The sequence below is a fragment of the Dendropsophus ebraccatus genome, chromosome 6 (assembly GCF_027789765.1).
Source record: "Dendropsophus ebraccatus isolate aDenEbr1 chromosome 6, aDenEbr1.pat, whole genome shotgun sequence".
NCBI lineage: Eukaryota > Metazoa > Chordata > Amphibia > Anura > Hylidae > Dendropsophus > Dendropsophus ebraccatus.
In genome coordinates, this window is record NC_091459.1 from 63,417,286 (window position 1) to 63,440,900 (window position 23,615).

Here is a 23,615-nt window from a genome sequence, read left to right on the forward strand (position 1 = left end):
GCAGTTTAATATTCAAGCCACTTACCACTTCTTCAAAACTTTTTTGTTTCACAGCTTGTACAACAGTCCATGTAATAGAGGCCAGGCTGGACTCAGTGGGATTCTTAGCATCGACCATGATAACATTGCTGCTTTCACTTATCATGCCAGAGTTTTTAGCAACAGTTACGGCTGTCTGCAGATTGTCACCTGAAAGAGGAACATTACAGAGTTGTTAAAATAGGATATTCTGTTTTTGTAATATACATAGAAAACTCCTAGTATGATATTATGGGTTACCAAAACATGAAATACAAACAAGAATAATAATAATAAGAATAACAACAATAATAACAACAACAAAAATATTATTGTTATTAGTTATTATCATTAATAATAATTTGTTTCAAAACCTAAACAATTTACAGATCCCACCTTATGGTGCTTTCTTTCTGCAGGGGTGAAACATAAAAAGGTAGTGCAATGTGGCATAAGGGATCATTTGTACTAGGATAGAATTTTTTGCATTTTTGCGAAAGCATAAAGCTGAACAACAGAGATAATCGAATTACTCGTAAATTCATTTTGTGAATATTCGTGAAACACATACAAACGCTTAAAAAAAAACCCAAAAAACAGGAAAACTATAGCAGCTACAATAGTGGGACTATTACAGAATAGCATATTTTTTTTCAACAGCTGTTGCTGTGACAGTGTCAAAATCGGAAATTGACAATTTTTTTAAAATGTCAATCAACATGTCAATCATTCAATTTTCTCTATGGACAGTAATGGACGTTGGTGGCGTAACATCAATTTTCTCCCAGGACAGCAGTGGGCATTGGTAAATGAGCACCCAGTGAGGTATTAAGATGGACACTGCGTTCACTGTGACTTCCTATAATGCACACCCAGCACCCAGTGACTTGGTATAATGAACAACAGTCAACCAGTTACTTGTATACTGGACAATGGCTTCACTGCTCCCACAGAAAACCACACACAATCCGACCTCCTATCCTCTCCTCTCTGTCCCGATCTCTCTGTATTTCTCTTCCTGCTCTAACTGCCTGCTGCAACCTACTCTCCAGTATACACAGCCGACTAGACGCCTCCAGCAAGGGAATCATTGATTGGATTGGCGCTAGGGATTATGGATAAGTCCCTATCTCTGCCCCCTCCCCTCTGTCCCCTGACGCTGTTAAAAGCTTGTAATAGCAGTAGGGGAGAGAGGGGAGGGATAAGAGCTCGCAGCCACACGCTTAAAGCAGCCTTACCTCCTTTCCCCACCGGCCTCCATAGCCATGACATCGGGAGGCTGAGGTTACCAGACAGACAATTCTCCCTTTGTAGAGGGAGACTTCTCTGTCTGAAGTCCTATAGATGATGTGATCGTGCTGACTGCAGTATCTATAGAGTTACCCGTCAGCACCAAACCGCAGCTCGGGTGCTGACAGTTGCAGAGAGGCCCCGGCTATCACTGACAGCCAGGACCCGCCACAGATGACACAGGCACAGCTTCTGTGCCTGTGTCATACTGTATCGTAAATTAACATTGCTTCAGCCTCTGGCATAGGCAGCAGCAATGTTACTTTACTGCGCAGTGGTGGAAGGGGGTTAAGTTCCATTCTGGATAAAAATATGGGCCTATAAATGTAGTCAGTCATTGCTAGGTAGCACCCAAACAGGTAGTTGCCTTGTCACAGACACCGCCAACAGCATGTGAGAATGTCAAAGCTGCATGCTTTGAGGTCTAGGAGTGTCACTCAGCCCAGAACATAAGGGTTAGCCAATATACACCACTGACACCCGCATTACTTACTTAAATATGTGAATCCAATGATTTGACATGGAGGAGACAAACTAGTAGGGCAACTTCTCAAAAGATTTGTATAAAAAATATTGCATAATTCTTAATATATTTGTTTCTTGATCAATATATTACTGGTCATGGATAAATAAACAATATGTAAAGAAACTGTATGAGAATGGAAAACAGGGCTGAGGGAGTTGCGATTACTCTTGCAGTAACTGTAAGGTCAGGCATACACATATTACCTTTCATTTAGCTGCCCCTGACTGCAAGCTGGTAATAAATAAATAAATAAATAAAATGCTGTTTTAGGATGCACAAAAGTGGCGTAGCCCAGGCATTCAGAACTATGTAACACTGTAAACACTTTGGTACTCAATTTCCAGGTGATAGATTTCCTTTACATACTAGGCCATACTGGTCACATTATATAGTGTCCTCAAGACCCACCAATAGGTCATGTTTTGCGGATAAAGAAATAGCTGTGGCAGTTACTGGTGCACTGACTAGAATTATATCACCTGTGAAATCCTCAAAACATGACCTGTTGGTGGGTCTTGATGACTGGAGTTGAAAAACACTGATATAGAGTAATTAAAAACCATAGAATTTTACCTGTAATCATGACTGTTCTGACCCTGGCATTAGACAGCTCCCGTAACACGGGTCTGGTTTCCAATTTAAGACGATTTTCCATCACAAGGAGACCAAGGAAAGATAGCTCACATTCCACTTCGTCTCTTAATATAAAAAGGTAAATTATTAAATAATGTGCAACACAAGGAAATCCTGTTATATACATGACTTATCAAGGAGCTTTGTAACATACATATAATCATCATACATAGACTTCAATGTTTAAAAAAAAGGTATACCATGTGCTACTTTTTTTTTTTTAAAAACTAAATCCTGCTCTGTGGAGTAGCACAGAGGTTTTCACTATTCAATTTAACAGAAAAACACAACCCTGCTGAAGAAACACCAAAATGGAGGCCAAAATGAATTTTTCTGGCCTCCGTGGGGTAATTGGTATGTGTGCTATATGCGCTGGCAGTTTCCCAATGTATATGGCAAACTCAAAACCACAGATGTGTTGTGAAAAGAACCTTACAATCCAGCACGCTGTCATTTTTAGAATTCCTAAATTTTTACTTGGTTTCCCACTATACTTTTGTTTGGCAATACAACTTACAGCAAATAGAAAAGCTGATAAAGCACCCTTAGATACTAGATCTAAGGGTGCCTTTACACACAAAAAAATTATCCGACAGATTTTTGAAGCCAAAGCCAGGAATGGATTTGAAAAAAGAGGAGAATCTAAGTCTTTCCTTTATGACCTGTTCTCTGTTTATAGTCTGTTCCTGGCTTCAAAAAAGGTGTAAAGGCATCCTAAAGGATCAAAAAATGCCAGATCAATGACTAGCAAACCACAACAGAAGTTCTAACATTTTGCTTTCTTTTTTCATTAAAGCAATATTAAGATAACTGATAGGGAATTGGTCCAAATACGGGTATGCTGTTAGCAGAATTATAGTACAACAATGGAATCCAATAAATAGAAATTCCTTTTAAGCACATTCAGAAAAACACAAAGGATCAGCAAGCTTTAATGGATGGATTATTGCTAAAACCAACTTTTTCTATCTGCCTGGTACCAGAATAGTTCTGCATCCAACCTCCTATTTCATAATGTAGTTCAGCAACACCAGATATCAATCCAATATAATGTCTAGTATATGACATGATATTAAATAGCCTTACCGCTTTAAAGCTTTGATGTTTATATTTTGACTTCTGTCCAATATTTTGTAGGCTAGCCCAATAACACGAAATCCTTGCTTTGTGTACAGCTCCAGTTCATCTGAGAAGTTGAGGGGAACTGTTTGACAGAACAGAATATAATCATTGTAATAATATTCTAACTGTTAAAGTGGTTGTCCAGCGAAAATCTTTTTCTTTAAAATCCACTGGTGTCAAAAAGTTATGTAGATTTATAATTTACTTCTATTAAAAAAATTCAAGTCTTCCAATACTTATAAGCTACTATATGCAATGCAGGAAATGTTTTCGTTCAAACACAGTGCTCTCTGCTGACATCTCTGGCCAAGACAGGAACTGTCAAGAGCAGGAGAGGTTCTCTACGGGGTTCCCATAGAAAGCCTCTCCTTCACTAGAGAGTGCCTGTCTGGGTCAGAAAGTATTGTATTGCCCCCAAAAAGTTATACAAATCACCAATATACACTTATTACAGGAAATGCTTATAAAGTGCTTTTATCCCAGCACTTATTACTGCATCAAGGCTTCACTTCCTGGATAAAATGGCGATGTCACGACCCGACTCCCAGATGATGGCAGAGGGATGCTCAGTGTCCCTTCAGTGCCCTGTGTCCCTCAGTGCCCCCCTGCCATCATCCTCTCCAGCAGCCACAGCCCGCAACTTCTGCTTTAATAGAGGCACTTATTACTGAGTTACTGTAGTGCAGCGGTCCTTAACCTTTTATCCACCCAGGACTTGTTTCAAGACAAGACCATTTTTCCATAGCCTGGCAGGGAAGGGCTGTGGTCATATCGTGACACGGTATTAGAGTGGGGTTGGCATACTGTATCATTTAATTATCATATATTATATATATATATATATATATATATATATATATATATATATATATATATATATATATATTATAATATATATATATATATATATGACTATAGGCAGCAGTAGACTAAGCAGCAGAATATGAGCAGCAGTAAATTGCTGCTTATGCATTTCCTTAAAAAGGGAAACTAACCTCTGTAACATCTATTTTTGTCTATGTATGTACCCCCAGAATTGTGTACAGTGCTGCAAAATCTGTTGGCGCTTTATATAAATAAAAATTATTATTATTATTATTATTAACCACAGCTTGGAAGACTCCATGGCACACAAGATGATCAGAGTGAAGGTAATTTTTTTAAATCTTTATCCACTATGTTTTTGTTAAATCTCTAGTGTAATTAATATGTAAATTAGGTGATTTGTCTGTTTCTCCTCATGAATATTCATCTGGTGGTTTGCATTTACGAGCGCCAGAGTGACTTCACTGCAGAGAGCTACCTCAATATTCATGAGGAGGCAGTCGGGGGTTGGGGTGTATTGGTGCACTAAGGTTAACAGTCCTGCCCCAGTGCTCTAAACCGTGTAATTTACATATTAAATAAACTGAAGATTTAATGATGCTGAGGATAAAAGGTAATAAAATTAATAAACTGCCTTAAAGGGGTATTCCCCCAAGAGATAAAAAAAAAATGCAAAAGGTCCGAAAATCTTCCCAACCCCCCCCCCCCCCCCCGAGTATTTTGAGCCCTCTCCTGTCTTTCTAGCTGCCACCATTCCAAGTTACAAGTTTTTCTCAAGATGGTCTATATTGGCTTCTCTCCCTGTCGTTCATCCCGCTGAGAGAGAGCAGTGACTAGTCACGGACGGGGAGCAGTGCAGATGACTACCTCCCTGCCTCTGCCTGCCGCACGCCCAGGTAATAAAACTTCTTTTTCTGCCGTATTAAACTTCGGCTGCAGCCGTGGCCCGAACGTGCCGCAAGCTGCACATCAGCTGTATACAGTGCTCCAAGGATTGGGCTGATTGGCTCCCTTTATTAGTTGCAGAACTACTTTTTTTACATTTTCAGACCAGAAATATTATTTTTCCTGTTTTGCAGTATGTCGTATGATAAAATGAATTATGTCATTAAAAAGATCTGTTTGTCCTGCGAAAATTAAGCCCACATATGGCTCATTATATGGAAGAATATAGTTATGACTCTTTGAATTTGTGGAGTTCAGGGCTGTGGAGTCGGAGTCGTGGAGTCGGAGTCAGAGCTAGTTTTGGCTGGAGTCAAGCTAGCTTGGCTGGAGTCGGAGTTGGAAAAAAATGTACGTGTTTCAGAGCACTGCTCAGCTCTTTCCTCAGTAATGAGTTGCAAAAAAAATTTTTTTGCAACTCATTACTGAGGAAAGAGCTAAGCAGTGCTCTGAAATGCGTATAAAGAGTTGCTACTACTATTGAATATACTGCAGAAATATACTGCCATAACCACCTACCACCGGTCCCACCATTTATTAGCTCACAGCATAGTGAATGCATACAAATACTCTTATGCTGACAGAGAACACAGGAGCAGCTCTTAAGGGTAAACATCCATCTGATGTCAGGAGAGACAACCGAGCACTGAGCATTCAGCTCCAAACCGGACAGTACTCTAAACAAGACCCCGTGCACACGACACGAGGAACACTGAACATGAGGAGAGCTCCTGACGACATCTTCAAGTAAATAACCCTTTGTCTGCTCCCACCAGTCTGCAGACCTCATAGAATCAGAGTCTTCAGACCGGTGAGAGGTGGATTTCCACCAAATCTATTTTAACATATTTCTGTGAAAACGCTAATAAGCGCCACTAACTGTTGCAATTTATATTGAACTGATAAACAGAACAGTGATAACTGACTTGATCAAATATAGTAGTAATAAACCACGGCGACTTGCAAGGGCCCTGCACTAGTCGCATGCGGTTTTAACCGCACCGTATGCAACAACTACATGCGGACTTAACAGTACTATATTAATTTTAACCGCATTATATGTATTTTAACCTACAATTAATCAAGTCTATATCCTGTATTATACCATTTGCATCCGCATGAGATTTATATACAGAGATTTTTTTGTAAGCGTGTAGTTACATGTTCATTTGTTTATATGTTTTTATGAATTTTAATTTTGATTTAGATAAAGTGTTATATATACATATTTACTTGTGATTTAATTATACCTCGAGATTTACATTTGTCTCAAAAATAATATTTTAGGGGTATTGCTAGAGAGCCTACTAATTATACATACTAGTCTAGTTCTGAGTTGTTCAGGACATGGAGGCTGGAGACTGGCTGCATCCACTGCACACACAGGAGAAGCTTCCTTTGTATGTTTCAGAAGTCGCCCCAGGATCATGTAATACATTAGGGAGAAGCTGCTGAGCCAGTGTGATAAATAACTCCCCTGGTATATGACTGGCCATTTATGAAGGAGCAGGAGTCGGGAGTCTGAGTCGGTCCTGATAAAATTCAGGAGTCTGAGTCGGAGTTGGAGTTGCGGCTTACCGACTCCACAGCCCTGGTGGAGTTACAAATTTACCAAAAATCTCATAGGGGGGAGGGGTTAATGTTTTTATTTATTTTTTAAACACAACTAACCTGTGTCCGGTTTGCAAAATGAGGCCACCATCTCTGGAGCACCTTTCATGTACACAGCATATTCATCACCATTGAGGATTTGGGTGATCACAGACATGCGTTGCAGGCCAGAGGAGAACGGAAATTGTTGCAGGATGACAATACCTTCAACAGTGACCTAACAGCAATAAATGTTGCAGCTATTAATATTCATATATTTGGCAATCACTCTGCAAATTCTATACCCTATAGGATTATGTGGTATGGACAGTAGCTAACACGAGTAAATGTGTGTAGCTATCTCTAAATATTTTTTACCTTAGTTGCCTCAGGACCTGGTTTTACAGTCATGGATTGCATTGACTCTTCACAGTTACCTTCTGGAGCTTCCTCAATGTCCTTAATAAAAAAAAATAAAGGAATAGCATAAATTAGCACAGTATTAACAAAAATGTATCACACAGTATTTTTATTTACTTAGGGGGTCTAGAAGTAGTAGTATTTTATCCATAGAAGTTACTTATTCTTACTATTAAGTATTTCTTACTAGTTACTATATTCTTCCATATTATATTAGTAGGTTTCAACTAGTTTCAGACCAATACTAGTGTACAATGTAACAAGAGACAGAAGAATTTACCCAGCATGTGAACTCAAACATTTTCAGGTCCAGTGGATCTCCTTGTACGCTGCCATCTAACAAAATCAATGAATGGCAAGAAGCCATAGCTCCCAACAGAGGCCCCCAGGAAAGTGATGAGCCGCTTGTAACTGGAATGATATCTTGAAATCTAGAGTTAGACAAAGGAATAAAGCATGAACATTTTAAAGTCTTAAATCTAGGCTGCTGCCATGAAGTAATCTTTCCAAAACAAGGAGGTTATATTGCAGGGCACAGAATGTTGTAAGTTTTTTAGGAAGACAACAAATATATTGCATTAAGGTTAACGGTGGCACAGCTAGACATGAAAACACAAGTCTGGGGCATACACGCAGGTCTGAGGCATACACACAGCGTGGGTGTTTCCAGTGTGCTGCAGAGTGTATTTCCTAGATATACGCAGCTCCATATCTACACAGTTGCATACTGTAAAATTGCCAATAATCATCATTGTAAAACAATGTATATAACAGTACAGTGGTACCTTGGTTTAAGAGTAACTTGGATTAAGAGCGTTTTACAAGAAGATCTCACAGTTTTTCAAAACTGTAACTTGGTTTGAGAGCATTGCTTTGGTTTAAGAGCTTCCTGTACTGGGTGGAGATGGGAGTGGGTCAAGGTCTGCATAGTGTGGTCTACAGCACTGTACTCTGACCCAGGAAGTCTCCCTTACCTTCCAAATCATAGCAGATCCACTTCAGGCTGGGGCTTACATCAGGAGACAGGACTGTGGAGGTAATCTCTCCATAGCTGTAACCCCTCTCTTCCCAGATAGAGAGTGCTGCATTTATGTGCCCACATCTGCCAGTTCATTCCTTCATACTCCCTGCAGTCTCTGTCAGCCCTTGTGTTTCCCATCCTCTCCATTCCTGCTATAAGGTACCTGCACTCACACTCAGTTATACACTCTCCTGCTATAATGTGCCTGCACTTACACTCAGCTGTACAGAAAAGTTTATGTCACTGTCCTCCTGCACAGCTCTGTGCTTCTCACTTCCTGATTGGTCCATGCTGAACACACACCTCTTCCCCATTGCTGTCATGTGACCACACAGACCTCTGACAGCACTCCTGCTTCTCTGTTCTGGCCTGTTGTACTATGCTACTGCATTATGGGTATCTGCATCTCCATTCTGTATCTACAAACTGCTGCTGTTTTTTTCAAGTTTATGCACTTACTATACTGTACATTATACTCCATATGCTGATTGCTATACTGTACAGTAACTCATAATATGACAGATTCAGCTGTTCCTAAATGTTTGGTTTATCTGCTTCATGTTATTCAGAATAAAAAAAAATCATTATTTTGCGGTTATATAACCAATTGTCTGCATATAAGTGATTTCTTTTGGGAAAATTTGCTTTTGTTTAAAAGCAGATTTGGATTCCAAGCACAGTCCCGGAACGAATTATGCTCGTAATCCAAGGCACCACTGTATATTACAGTCATTTATTCTGACTTCTTGTAGAAGGTGCAGATAAACTCAGCAGAAGTTTTGAGAATGGCTGAGCATTGTACTATTTCCCTGACTATATTTGAGTGTGAATGAAGCTGTGTATACAATCCAATATGTATCAACTGGTAAATCGGCACTATGTGTTTAAGCATTTTCCTACAATAAACACTAACATTCAGGGGGCCTTTACACACACCAGATCTGCAACAGATTTCACGCTGCAAATTCGCTGCGGATCCAGTGCCCGTTCATCCCAATGAGAATACATACCGGCAGCGGGATTAACATCCCGCTGCGTGTATGTAAGTAAACCCCCCGCCGGCCTGAGCATACATTACCTGCTCCACGCTCCGGCTTGCTTCAGGGGTTCTCGGCTGGACGTCCCGCTCAGCCAATCAGTGGCGGGGCAGCGCACTGATTGGCTGAGCGGGACAAGCAGATGCCAGGAACCCCCGAAACAAGCAGGAAGGCGGAGCAGGTAATGTATGCTCTGGCCAGCGGGGGGGTTAAGTTACACACACGCAGCGGGATGTCAATCCCGCTGGAAGTAAGTATTCTCATTGGGATCAATGGGCACTGGATCCGCAGCGGGTTTCGCTGCAAATTTGCAGCGTGAAATCCGCTGCGGATCCAGTGTGTGTGGAGGCACCCTTAAAGAGGTTACCCATGCATTACAAAGACAGCTCACTAATTTCGATGGGTGTCATATGCAGATGCATTTTGTTGCATGAGTAGGGAGGAATAGTGTTAAGAGTGACCTGGGGATATGAGCTGATCCTAAAGGGTCCTAGAATTGAGTAGCCCCACCTCCTTCAATTTATTATGAGAGATAAAATCAGACCTTCCAGACACACCCTCCATTTAAAAATGAGATCACTTTTATTTATTTATTCTTTGATTGATATTAAATTATGTGCAGAGAATACAAAATACAAACATGCATAAAATGCTAAGCAACAAAAATCTTATTAGCTGTAAATCCCTACAGGTCTGTACATGTTGTAGATGTTTTCATGTAACTGTTACGTGTGTTTTAAATAACTACAAATATATAGAACATTTAAAGGATTAAAAGGTGAAAAGCATTCCATACCATACATTCAAAATGTTCACGGAATTCTGCTAAATTGTGCAAAGCATGCTATATACTATAAAACAACATATGGTCCTGTGAGTTCAAAAATATTGCAACAATCACAAATTGCTGTGATATGATCACTAGCATTTATAGCAACTCTAGCATGGATTAGAAAAAGTTACTAAGCCTTTTGCTATTGTAAAGAATTATGAAAGTCAATTTATGTCACATAACTTTATTACCATGTTGAGTTCATATTCCCAGTATGCACTGAACACCTACCGATATCCATAAGAAGGGACAATTCCCCAAAGATCCAAGCCATCTTCTGTTAAGGTTCCAGTCTAGCAAAAATAGTAACATAGGCACCTATGTTAAACATACATGTATACTTAAAATATTCAGTACATAAAAGTAAAAAAAGAATGTATAGATGTACTGGTGGACAGCACTGTAGACTTTGCTTAAAGGGAAACTATCAGCAGGTTAGACTTATCTTAGTTTCCATTTGATGTGATTATTCGTTACTCCTTAAAAATATTAGGGAATATTACAATATAATATGCATCAATTTGTTGTTGTAGTAATAATAATAATAATATTAATAATAAATATAAATAGTCAAAATACTCAATTACATGTATCCATCTTATGACTGATACACTGTAGTATACCATATTGGTATCCATGCAAATAACACAATCTATAAAAAATGTACCGGCTGATCGTTCTCTCTATTCCACCGAGCGATAATCGGCCGTATCGGGCCGAATGGGGCCGATACGGCCAATTATCGTTCCTGTGGAATAGGGCCCAAAGGCTTACAGCCCATCTTTATCGTCTGGACACAATTGTAATTGTCTTTCCTAATAATGGTCTTAATCTCATGAATGTATTGTTGTTTGCACACTTTGAGGGGGATTTATGAAGACGGGCATATTTGTGCAGGTCTTAAATGAGGCCCTGCCCCAAATTGGCCCACTGGATTCAAGCACCTTTTAGCGAATCCAGCCTGATCCTGTTCATGAGCGGGTGTCGATTTCTGCTATGATTCACGCCTGCAAGCAGGTGTAAACCATGGTAAATATGGTGCTGGAAGAGGCCACACCTCCTCCCTGCCTTGCCGCAGCCCCCCTGCCCACCCATCATGTGAGCGGGGGATACAGCAGGAATACGCCAGGGAGAAAGGGCGAATGTACCCCTTCTTCCAGGCTTACGCCTTGGGCGCAACAATGATAAGTCCCCCCTGTTTTGGTAAGGGTCTGTTCACATCCCATTCATGGCCTCTGTATAACATATGCTGGGATGTATCCATTGAACTGATGTCACCAGGACATATGTAACAAACAGTAAACACAAGAAGTACAATCCAAAGTTTTTTAGAGAGGAAAAAAAAAACTGCCTGGTATTGGAACAATCAAAAAAAATGTAATGACTAAAAGTTCAAATCACCCCATCTTTAAACCAATAACATTACAGCTGACTAAACACACTACATAAGTCCTCACATGGCTCCCTAGACTAAAAAAAAACATGTTATGGTGGCGATGGCCATGCAAAGTAACAAATCTAAAAAAAATATATAAATTAAAATGGCTGCCACAGTAATTATTTTGAAAGTGTTGTAAAAATATTGCTTCAGAGTGCAATTATAATCAGAGCTGTAACTGATGAATCATATGTTTGTTTTTAATGCAGTTGTAACCTCAAACTAAATGACTCTTATAGAAGTTTCAATTTTCACCACACAGAGCTCCATAACAGTACCTTATCAAAGCAGAATAGGTTCACAGACCCACAGAGGTTGATACGTTGAGGACTAATACAGAAGATTCCAGATTTCTCTAGTCTCTTCTGAGCATATATAATTCCTGCTGTGAGGGCTGCTGGAAGAGCAGGAGGAACAGCAATGGTGATGACATCTAGAGCTTTCTTCACAACTTCTCCAGCTTCAACCTAGTCAAAAAAATACATAAATAAATAAATCGTATAGTAATAAAAATCACCTAAAGGCTATGTACTCACACTCTTTTAGTTCGGCTCTTTTAAAAGAACAGCCGCCATTTGGTGACCAAATAAGATCAATTATTTGGTCTCACAATTACAGCCGTCCCTAAAAGACGATCATCAATCGCCAAAAATAAAAATTTCTTTGTTCCTGATAGTCAGAACAGGAGTTCATCTATAATGTGAAAGTTAATGTACCACGTAAGATTCAACTAAGTAGATCTGGAGAGTGTATTTAAAGGGATACTCCAGTATGAAAAAAATTGTATTTAAATGAAACTATCACCCGAAGATATATAACTTTTTAATATAACGTTATTACCAGTGGTCCTCACTTCAGTGGCTTTGCACCACTGACAGGAAAATGGAAAGACTACAAAACTTGTAATGACCCCCAGTACTGTGGTGTTACAGGTAGAGAATACAGCGTGCTGTGTGGTGTTACAGGTAGAGAATACAGCGTGCTGTGTGGTGTTACAGGTAGAGAATACAGCGTGCTGTGTGGACAAGAACACAATGAAGTGCAGAACTGCAAATGATAAAAGTACTGCAATTAAATAATTCAGTAACACAATGAAACTGCAATGTGTCAACACAGCCTAGATGTTCTGCAAGAGTTTTGGGAATGTGCAGGGTGGAGGAGTGTGATGGACAGCTGAGGGAAAGCATTGCATTCTGGAACTTGTAGTACTGGGCAAATGCTCAACCAGGAAGTACAACCACAAAATACAGAACTTTTTGGATTTTTGGTAAGTCAGATAGGTAAGCAATGCTACATGCTTCTGCAGCATGTTTATTTAGTTTTACCTTTAGCTGGAGTACTGGACTTACTGTAGCTGGAGTTGCTTAATTTTTGTACACACTTATCCTAACAAGTGCTACAAATGCATTTCATTTCTCCACGTCAATTTGACTATTATTTTGCATAATTTGGAGGTTAAAGGGAAACTATCAACAGGTTAGATTAATCTAACCTGCTCATAGCCCCCATTGCACATGGGGTGCTGAGGATGAAGACAAGTCTCTTATCTTCATCCTCACTCCATTTCAGTGACTTTGCAGTTTAATCTGGTGAGTAGTAAGGTCATTTGGAGCACTGGTGGGCAGGGCTAAAGCCCCGGATCACTGATTGAGTCGCCCCCCCCCCCACCCCCTTAGCAAGCCTTCATTAGAAGGGATGTGTCAGCCGTGGACGCATTGGGGGGAAAGGGGGGGCTTTACTACACACTGGATTAAACTGCAAAGTCATGGAAACTGTGTCAAGGATGAAGGTAAGAGACTTACCTTTATCATCAGTGCCCTGTGCGCAATAGGAAGCTATGAGCAGGTTTGATTTGTTTAACCTGCTGATTGTTTCCCTTTAACTCTCCTTTGCCCTTTTCTGTATTTTTTCAGACAGATCTTATTGTTTACTAGCCACTGTAAGCCAAGCGCAAACACATCTGGGTTTATGATACTATATATGTGAAATGAGCATGTTATTTATATTACACCAGCTTCCTTTGTATCAAGTAAAAAGCTGGGAAAAAAAAACAAGATATACCGTAGTTTCTTATTTTTCAAAGGGTGTAAAATTGAAACTGGTGTAACCGCCCATAGCAAACTTAATTGTGTTACCAGAGCTCAAAGCTGAGCTCTGATTAGTTGCAGTGGACAGTTTACACCAGTTTCGAATTTAAAACACTTTGATAAATCTGGACCACAGTCTGTACATTTCCATAACAAAATGTGCTTCTAAATAGGCCCTTGAGGTGTATACGCCTATCAAGTTGCCAAAAAGTACATTCTGTTCTTACTTTTATAATAATTACAGTTTGCAAGAGTTTATCTTAAACATTTTCCATAGCCTTGAATGGCAAATCTGCCTACTTATAGAATCCATTACCCCTCATATATTAGAGGGATATTATGACCTCATGCCCCTCCACCAATTGGTTTGAAAATGCAGTGTATGGGGTAGATTTATCAACCTGGTATGCAGAAAATCTGTGCTTTTTCCCCTGACATAAGTCCCGCTTGCCGGCAGCCGGGAGGGGCATGGAAAGGAAGGGAGTCTGATTTATAATGGTTTACGCCTGCAAATTATAGTATAAATCTACAAGCTATAGTATAAATCTACAATCTTTGGAGCAAAGATTGCCACAGGCCCTGACTGATCTATTAAAACACGTGATCATTACTAAATCAGACAAGGTGAATAGGGGCGGGCTTTAAGACCTAGATACATCTCCCGTAATATGTCTTTTAAAGGGGATATCTGGAGAGCAGGAAAGATCCTACCTCTGCTCTTCAGCACTCCACTTCCCCCATCTGCCTGTCTATGCTGATACTTTCGCAGACAAGAGGGGGGCGGGGGAATATTGCGGGCAGGGCAAAACTACACCCGGACTGTCCAATAGCTGCACAATGTTGCTGCAACATTGGTAATATTGGGCAGCTATTGATCATTGCCCGCAACCTGATCCTGCTTCCCTCTCGTCTGCAGAGGTATCAGCAGGAATGGGCAGAGGGAGGAAGTGGAGTGCCAGAAAGAAAAAGAGGTAGCACCTTCCCTTTAGGCTTTTGGGGCATGAATTTTAAATTGAATACAGTGAAGTTTTCATTTTTTGATGGTGTGTTTGTAGCAAACTCATAATAGGAAATTATTTTAGGTTTATACTGCAGGGTTTTTTAATCACTGAAGGTTCATAGTCTTGAGTACAGAGAGATTTTGATATAGGTTTTGTGTTTGCAAGTTTGTCGTTCAGGAGACTGAATGACATAGATGGAAACCCCAATAGGAACTCTAAAGATACGAAGTAAAATGTGTCTCCTTTAAAGAAATAAATACAAGAAATAGCAGACTAGATTACAAGAACCTGACAGGGAAATATTATATGCAGTTAATTCTATTCTATCTTAGAAGGAAGCTGTGTAACAAAAACATTACTTTTGGGCATTTGAGTAAAAACTTGTGTACTGTATGTGCGGGAAATAACACAAATGTATTAACTAGTTGACTACGTTTGGCTCATTAAAGTAAATGGGCCTTTGTCTGTCTGAGCACAGTAACGTCGGCATCTGATTTTGACAAGGTGCTAGTGTATGAGCGCATCAGAAGGCACAGTTGTAATAGACAGGGCCGGCGCCAGCATCCAGCTTACCAGGGCAAGTGCCGGGGCCCACAGCGCCACCAGGGGTCCACGGCTGTCTGGTACTTTTTTTGTCACTGCAGGCTGTGGCTCTACCAGGGCTGTTTGCAGCATCATGATGGGGACCGCGCTGGAGCAACGCAACCCCCCTCCCCTGACCTCACTCAGCACGCCTCTGACTGGAGGAGCACAGCGCTCAGGACAGTCAGAGGCGACAGGGAGGAAGAGGGAACCTGGCAGGCGGGAAGTTGCTGCTTCTCTTGCACCTATTGCTGGTAACTTCATCACCCAAAAACTGCTCTAGGAATATTGCACACAGACTCTGCGGCTGCTGCTTAATGTGAGGCAGAAGAAGAGCTGCAGGAGAGTGTAGAGGCTGCACGGAGCCTGCGACCGGTAGATGCACTGTGTCATCCGTCCCCTGCTCAACGGAGGCTCCATCACTGATTAGGAAGTGGGGATATGCAAAGGTATGGCTACTACTAACTAGAGATGAGCGAACTTCTCAGATTTTTTTGAAAAGTTCGGTTGGACCGAATTTCGGATTTCTTCGGATTTCCTAATAATCTTTTTGTCTTTGCTTTTGTACAATATCTTCTCAGTGCAGCAGCAGCGTTTTGTCACTGACAAGCTTTGTGCACTGCTAACAGTCTCCTTCCTCTCTCTGTGCAGACTGCCTCATGTGACCGCTCCTCTTAAAGCGATACCAACGTCACACAGGGGGTGGGCTAGTGCAACATCCCTGCTGATAGGATGTGTTCAGGGCATCATGGGAAAGCGCTATTCCCGCCCAGAACACTTCCTGATTTCTAAAATGGCGGCTGCCATTTTAGAAAGCAAGAAAAAAAAAAAATCGGAGCGGACTTCCAAAAATCAGAATCCGACAGGACTCTGATTTTTTGAAAAATCCGAACCGGATCCCATAGCGGCCGAACTGGTTTGCTCATCTCTACTACTTACCCCATCATGTTACCACACATCACATGGGGCAGCTACTGCTCAGCTAGCTAGATAGTTTTACTATCCCTATAGGTGTGCCAAAAAGGATGTGTTTCACATTAGGGGAAAGTTCACATTTGGGAATTGAAGAACAATGGCATCCTTAGAATAAGGCTAGGGCTGCATGGTCACAGTGAACCACATGTAAGGGCATGTTCACATCAATGATAATTGCATGATTTTTGACACCTTAAAGAGAACCTGTCAGCCCCCGTGCCGGGGCAGAGCCCAGCCGACCCTCCGGTGCAGACACATATACTTACTGCATCCATAAATTCCCGGAGCCCATCCCGCCACAGAGATATTTCCGACCGAAGCCGCGCGCGTGCTCATCAGAGAGGAGTCCGACGCTCATAGAGAATGACAGGAGCAGTCATTCTGTATGGGCGTCGGACTCATCTCTGGGGAGCACGCGCGCAGCTTCGGACGGGGATATCTCGGAGGCGGGACGGGCTCCGGGACCGGGACTTTGTGGATGCAGTATATATATGTGTCTGCACCGGGGGGGTCGGCCGGGCTCTGCCCCGGCACAGGGGGTGACAGGTTCCCTTTAAACAAAAACCCTTTAACATTGGTTTCAGTGGGAGACAGAAATGTGCTAAAATAAATGACATGTCACTTCAATTTTGCATGTTTATATTCTGAAGCACCCATTGAAATCAATGGGAACTTCATAACAGGCTTTCAGCGATTATCATTTGCGCAACTTATCTGGGAGTTTTACAGTGACATTGTGACATCACATCTGATGATTGTCAATGTAATCACAATGCGACTTGATACATGATGCAACAGTGACATAATAGTCGCTCAGAATCTTAACCTTAACAGATTTTTGGTCACAGGTCACACTTTGCCAACATTGACCTGAATGTAAGATGTGGCGCCTGCCACAAATAAAACTTTTGACATGTCATAACTAGCACATACAACATGTCGAAAGTTTCTGATTGCACTGGGTCTCACTCCTCCTGAGTCCTGACACCCAACACATGATTTGCTCCACAAAGGGGCCCTTTGAGGCTCTGTCACCCGAGGGCCCACAAAAACCTGAAGCCAGCCCTGGTAATAGAGCACGGCATATGTTGGAAAGTTCTACTTCTTAGGCATCATTTAGTTACAATGTAAGGCCTTTTCAAAATATTATAAAGAAAACCATGGGAACTGTGAAATAGATATAAGGTGTAAAAAAAAAAAAAAAAAAAAAAGATTAAAGGACTAGTGCCATGAAAAACTTTTTCCCTGTAATTGAAGCACATTACAAAGTTATATAACTCTGTAATATGCTTCAATCACCTATCTGCCTCCCTTCCCTGTCTTTTCCCCCCTCCACCCCCCACCAGAAAGTGCACTAAACTCACACAGACCTGATTACTGTCGTCACAGTCACCAGGCAGCTCCTTCTTGTGAGGATGAGTCATCAGCAGGAGGACTGCTCTAGGTCCTGTTACACCAGCCTCCCCCTCCCCTCCTTGTCAGGCGACTTGCTCAGCTTATCTTCTCTAGTGACATGACTTCTTCACTGAGTCCACGGCAGCAGGAGAGAGGGTATGAGGGGAGGGGGGAGCTGCCTATGTGCCGGAGTCAGTCTGAGGGAAGATAAGCAAGTGAGATGTGACAAGTGATGGCTTGTAGTTGTTCAGCCAATGGGAGCTGAGCAAGCCTGTCACCTGACAAGGCAGGGGAGGGGGGAGGCTAGTGTAACAGGAGAAGGAGCTGAGAGAAGAGCTTGGTGATGGTGACGACAGTAATCAGGTCTGTGTGAGTTTAGTGCACTTCCTGGTGGGGGGTGGAGGGGGGAAAAGACAGGGAAAGGAGGCAGATAGGTGATTGAAGCATATTACAGAGTTATATAACTTTGTAATGTGCTTCAATTACTGGGAAAAAGTTTTTCATTGCACTTGTCCTTTAAGGCTTTGGTTCTCCCAATGTCTTTTTAAAAACAGACTTTTATAGTGATGGCTGCTAATAATAATCATTGTTGCAGCCATTACTAGAAAATAACGGCCATTAATATAAAAACAAAAGTTTATAGAGAAATTAACAGCATGTTGAAGTTGTAACCTGCTGTTATGTTTCCATAGGGCTAGGGGTCTGAGAATGGAGGTCATTGGATTATTATTAACCCTTTTAAGGACGGGCCTAAAATGGCCTTAAGGACCGAGGCAAATTTTATGAATATGACCTGTGTCACTTTATTCATTAATAACTTGGGAATGCTTTTACCTATCCGGCTGATTCTGAGACTGATTTCTCGTGACATATTGTACATTACATTTCTGGTAAATTGGAGTCGATACTTTTAACGAATATTTATGAAAAAAAACAAAATAACATGAAAAATTGCATTTTTCCAATTTTGAAACTTTTCTGCTTATACAGAAAATGGTTATGCCACATAAATTATATATTAAATAGCATTAGCAACATGTCTACTTTATGATGGTGGAATTTATTAAGCTATCTTTCACTTTTTTTAGACAATAGAAAGCTTGAAACATTAGCAGCAAATTTCCAAATTTTCAATAAAATTTCAAAATCAGATATTTTTAGGGACCTGTTCAGGTTTAGGCTAGGTTCACACTATGTAACTGTGCGGCTGTATTTTTTATGCGGCTGTAAATGTGCGGATGAAACTCCGGCCGTGGGAAAAAATAGACATGCGGCTCAAAACATACAGTCATTTACTTGGAAATCTGGTTCAACTAAAAATAACAAATAAAATCTTAAGAAAGTGATGCAAACACCTCTGGATGCATCTGGAAAAGCAGGGAACACAGTTTACATGAATTGCTATTAACGGGGTTTGCGATCCTCTGCAGTATGCCGATGTCTCTCATGGTTAATCTATTAAAATAATAAAACACATTTTCGTTGTAATAAAGTGCCTTTCGTTGTTCAATAATTAAATTTAAACTAATCCATCATTTTGCAATTAAATATACTGTTAAAATAAATAGATATATAAATAAATGTATATTTATATATATATTTATTTTTTGACAGTATATTTAATTGCACAATGATGGATTTGTTAGAATTAAATTATTGACCAACGAAACTGAATTTATTTCAACGAAATTGTGTTTTATTAATTAAATATTAATTAGTACAGGAAGCTCCATAAGCCGTTAACTCATATGCCGGCAATAGAGCTTTCTGTACTAATCATCACTTTACTTTAATGAAAACATCAAATGTTTCTTCTAATTATGTTATCACAATAGCATTATTAGAAGAAACATTTAGAATTATATGTGCGCTCAGCTGATTGGCTGATCGGCTCAGCGCACGTATAATTAGCGGGTCCGCAGCACAGTGACTTCATTATGCTGTGGACCAGCGAAGAGGACACATCGGGGTGAGTATAGAGCTCTCCCCACCCCCTCCCCAGCACTGCACCCCTCTCAGCAAGGAAGGGGGGGTCAGTTAACCCCTTCCTTGCTGGGATGGGTGCAGTCTGACATCAGTCTGGCCCCCAAGGGGTTAAGGGGGATGCAATACATCCTCCCTTAACCCCTTGGGGGCCAGACTGTAAGCAGCGATCTGTAAAGATGCTGCATACTGTAAGGAGCACAACACCGCTCACAATGATGGGTGTTGTGCTCCTGTTTGTGTGTTTTTTGTGTGTTTCTCCCTTTTTGTTTTTCAGATATCGGTATCCTGTGGATTACGTCGGATTCTGTGGACTACGTCGATGACCAGCGTTTTTTTTATGTTGTTTTTTTTAATAAAATGGTCAATGAGGGGTGTGGGGGTGTTCTTATTTGAATAAAAAAATTTTTTAACTTGTGTCTTGTCTTTATTTCTTTACTTTATAGACTTAGTAGTGGAAGCCGTCTAATAGACGGAATCCATTACTAAGTTGGGGCCTAGTGTTAGCCGGTATAAAATGGCTAACACTAACCCCCTATTATTACCCCAGTACCCAATGCCACCAGGGGTACTGGGAAGAGCCGGGTGCCAGTGGTCCCGGAGCGTCAAAATTGGCGCTCCTGGACCGGGCGGCAGCAGGCTGGTAAGATTTAGGCTGGGGAGGGCCTAAACCAATAGCTCTTCCCACCCTGGTGTTACCAGGCTGCTGTAGTTTGGTTTTTTACCCGGCTGGTTATAAAAATAGGGGGGACCCTATGCGTTTTTTTTTTTAAAAATAAATAAATAATTAAAAAAAAACGCATAGGGTCCCCCCTATTTTTATAACCAGCCGGGTTAAAAGCCAAACGACAGCAGCCTGGTAACACCAGGGTGGGAAGAGCCATTGGTTTAGGCCCTCCCCAGCCTAAATCTTACCAGCCTGCTGCCGCCCGGTCCAGGAGCGCCAATTTTGACGCTCCGGGACCACTGGCACCCGGCTCTTCCCAGTACCCCAGGTGGCATTGGGTACTGGGGTAATAATAGGGGGTTAGTGTTAGCCATTTTATACCGGCTAACACTAGGCCCCAACTTAGTAATGGATTCCGTCTATTAGACGGCTCCCACTACTAAGTCTATAAAGTAAAGAAATAAAGACAAGACACAAGTTAAAAAATTTTTTTATTCAAATAAAAACACCCCCACACCCCTCATTGACCATTTTATTAAAAAAAACCATTAAAAAAACGCTGGTCATCGACGTAGTCCACGGAATTCAACGTAATCCACAGGATACCGATATCTGAAAAACACACAAAAAAACACACAAACAGGAGCACAACACCCATCATTGTGAGCTGTGTTTTGCTCCTTACAATATGCAGCATCTTTACAGATCGCTGCTTACAGTCTGGCCCCCAAGGGGTTAAGGGAGGATGTATTGCATCCCCCTTAACCCCTTGGGGGCCAGACTGATGTCAGACTGCACCCATCCCAGCAAGGAAGGGGTTAACTTACCCCCCCCTTCCTTGCTGGGAGGGGTGCAGTGCTAGGGAGGGGGTGGGGAGAGCTCTATACTCACCCCGATGTTGTCTCTTCGCTGGTCCGCAGCACAATGAAGTCACTGTGCTGCGGACCGGCTCTTTATATGTGCGCTGAGCCGATCAGCCAATCAGCTGAGCGCACATATAATTCTAAATGTTTCTTCTAATAATGCTATTGTGATAACATAATTAGAAGAAACATTTGATGTTTTCATTAGTAAAGTAAAGTAAGTAAAGTGATGATTAGTACAGAAAGCTCTATTGCCGGCATATGAATTAACGGCTTATGGAGCTTCCTGTACTAATTAATATTTAATTAATAAAACACATTTTCATTGAAATAAATTCAGTTTTGTTGGTCAATAATTTAATTCTAACGAATCCATCATTGTGCAATTAAATATACTGTCAAAAAATAAATATATATATATAAATATACATTTATTTATATATCTATTTATTTTAACAGTATATTTAATTGCAAAATGATGGATTCGTTAGAATTAAATTATTGACCAACGAAAGGGACTTTATTTCAAAGAGAATGTGTTTTATTAATTTAATATATTAACTATTAGAGGCATCGGCATTCGGCATCATTGCCAGCTATTTTTGAAGTACTCCTTACGGACCGCCTGTCAATCCTCGGCCGCATGTCCAGCCGCAAACAATGGTCTTGTTCATTTTTTACAGGTCCGTTTACGATCGGGCCGTAGATTCATACATAGTGTGCACTGTGCAGCCGTATATCCTATACTTTCCAGCGTACGCATGAACCACCAAAAATACCGCCGCACAATTACAGCCGCAAATACAGCCGCACAGTTACATAGTCTGAACCTGGCCTTAAAGTGTATTTGAGGGGACTGTATGTTAGAAAGCCCCACAAAGCACCCCATTTCAGAAACTGCACCCCCCAAACTCTGCAAAAGCACATCCAGAAAGTTTTTTAACCCTTTAGGAGTGTCACAGAAATAAAAGCTGTGTGTAAGAAATTAAAAATTTTAATTTTCTGTGCAGAGATTTTAATGTAATCCAATATCTTTCATAATGATAAACCTATTACCAGAGAAATGCACCCCAATATTGATTTCCCCGTTTCAGCAGTTTATAGAAATACCCCATATGTGGCCCTATTGCGCTATTTGACCCAACCACAAGCCTCAGATACAAAGGAGCGCCTAGTGAATATCAACGCCTCCGTTATATTTGGTAATTTTTGACTGTACCACTTCAGGTTGGCAGAGGCTCTGGGGTGCCAAAACATAAAAAAAAAACCTAAAGAGACACCATTTAGAAAACTACACCCCTCGAGGAATGTAACAAGGGGTGCGGTGAGCATTTGGACCCCACAGGTGCTTCACAGATTTTCAGAACAATGTGGCGTGAAAAAAGAAAAATTTATTTTTTACACTAAAACGTTCTAGCCTTCTATTTTTTATTTTCACAAAGGGATAAAAGGAATAAAAACCCAAAAACCGTGAAGCGCAGTTTCTCCCGAGTACGGAAATGCCCCACATGTCTCCAAAGGGAAGGAGCGCCAATTGGCCTTTGCAAGCTGGATTTTACTGGAATGGATTTCAAGGGTCATGTCGCATTTACAAAGCGATCGTGCTGCCAAAACACTGGAAACCCCCCACAAGTGACCCCATTCTGGAAACTACACCCCTTAAGGTATCTAACAAGGAGTGCATTGAGCAAATGGACTGCACTGGTGATGGGCACAAATGTGGAACAATGTGACGTGAAAGGGAACATTTTCATTTTTTCACTTTCACAGCACAAATCTGCCCGTCATCAAGGGGTCTATATCCTCATTGGATCCCTTGTTAGATTCCTTGAGGGGTGTGGTTTCCAGAATGGGGTCACTTTTGGGGGTTTTCAGTGTTTTGGCAGCACGAGGACTCTGTAAATGCGACATGGCGTTCATCATCCATTCTAGCCAAATCCAGCCTCCAAAATCCAAATGGCGCTCCTTCGGAGGCTTGCCCTGTGCCCACATGGTGCTTTATGTCCACATGTGGGGTATTTACGGACTCGGGGGAAATTGCTCTACATATTTTGTGTGTTTTTTTATCTTTTAACCCCTTGTGAAAATGAAAAAAATCAAGGCTAGACTAACATTATAGTGTAAAAAAATGTAATATTTCATTTTCACGCCACATTGTTCCACATTTGTGCCAGTCACCAGTGGGGTTCATATGCTCACTACACCCCTTGTTACATCCCTTGAGGGGTGTAGTTTCCATAATGAGGTCACTTGTGGAGGGTTTCAACTGTCTTGGCAACACAGGGGCCTTTTAAATGCAACATGGCCCTCGAAATCCATTCCTGTCCTGGCAGCACAGGAGCTTTGTAATTGCATTATGGCAAGTCTC

General features: G+C 41.1%; 1 protein-coding gene across 1 annotated transcript in view; it reads right to left on the reverse strand.

The window, feature by feature from the left end:
* LOC138795672 (probable cation-transporting ATPase 13A4) overlaps positions 1 to 23,615 on the reverse strand; it is a 107,376-nt gene that overhangs the window by 33,436 nt on the left and 50,325 nt on the right. The window contains exons 12-19 of the mRNA XM_069975059.1: positions 11,973 to 12,161; positions 10,488 to 10,549; positions 7,647 to 7,797; positions 7,325 to 7,405; positions 7,028 to 7,184; positions 3,554 to 3,671; positions 2,408 to 2,532; positions 26 to 189 (exon numbers count right to left, since the gene is read on the reverse strand). Coding sequence (XP_069831160.1) covers positions 26 to 189; positions 2,408 to 2,532; positions 3,554 to 3,671; positions 7,028 to 7,184; positions 7,325 to 7,405; positions 7,647 to 7,797; positions 10,488 to 10,549; positions 11,973 to 12,161 — 1,047 coding nt within the window. The remainder of the gene's footprint in view (positions 1 to 25; positions 190 to 2,407; positions 2,533 to 3,553; positions 3,672 to 7,027; positions 7,185 to 7,324; positions 7,406 to 7,646; positions 7,798 to 10,487; positions 10,550 to 11,972; positions 12,162 to 23,615) is intronic.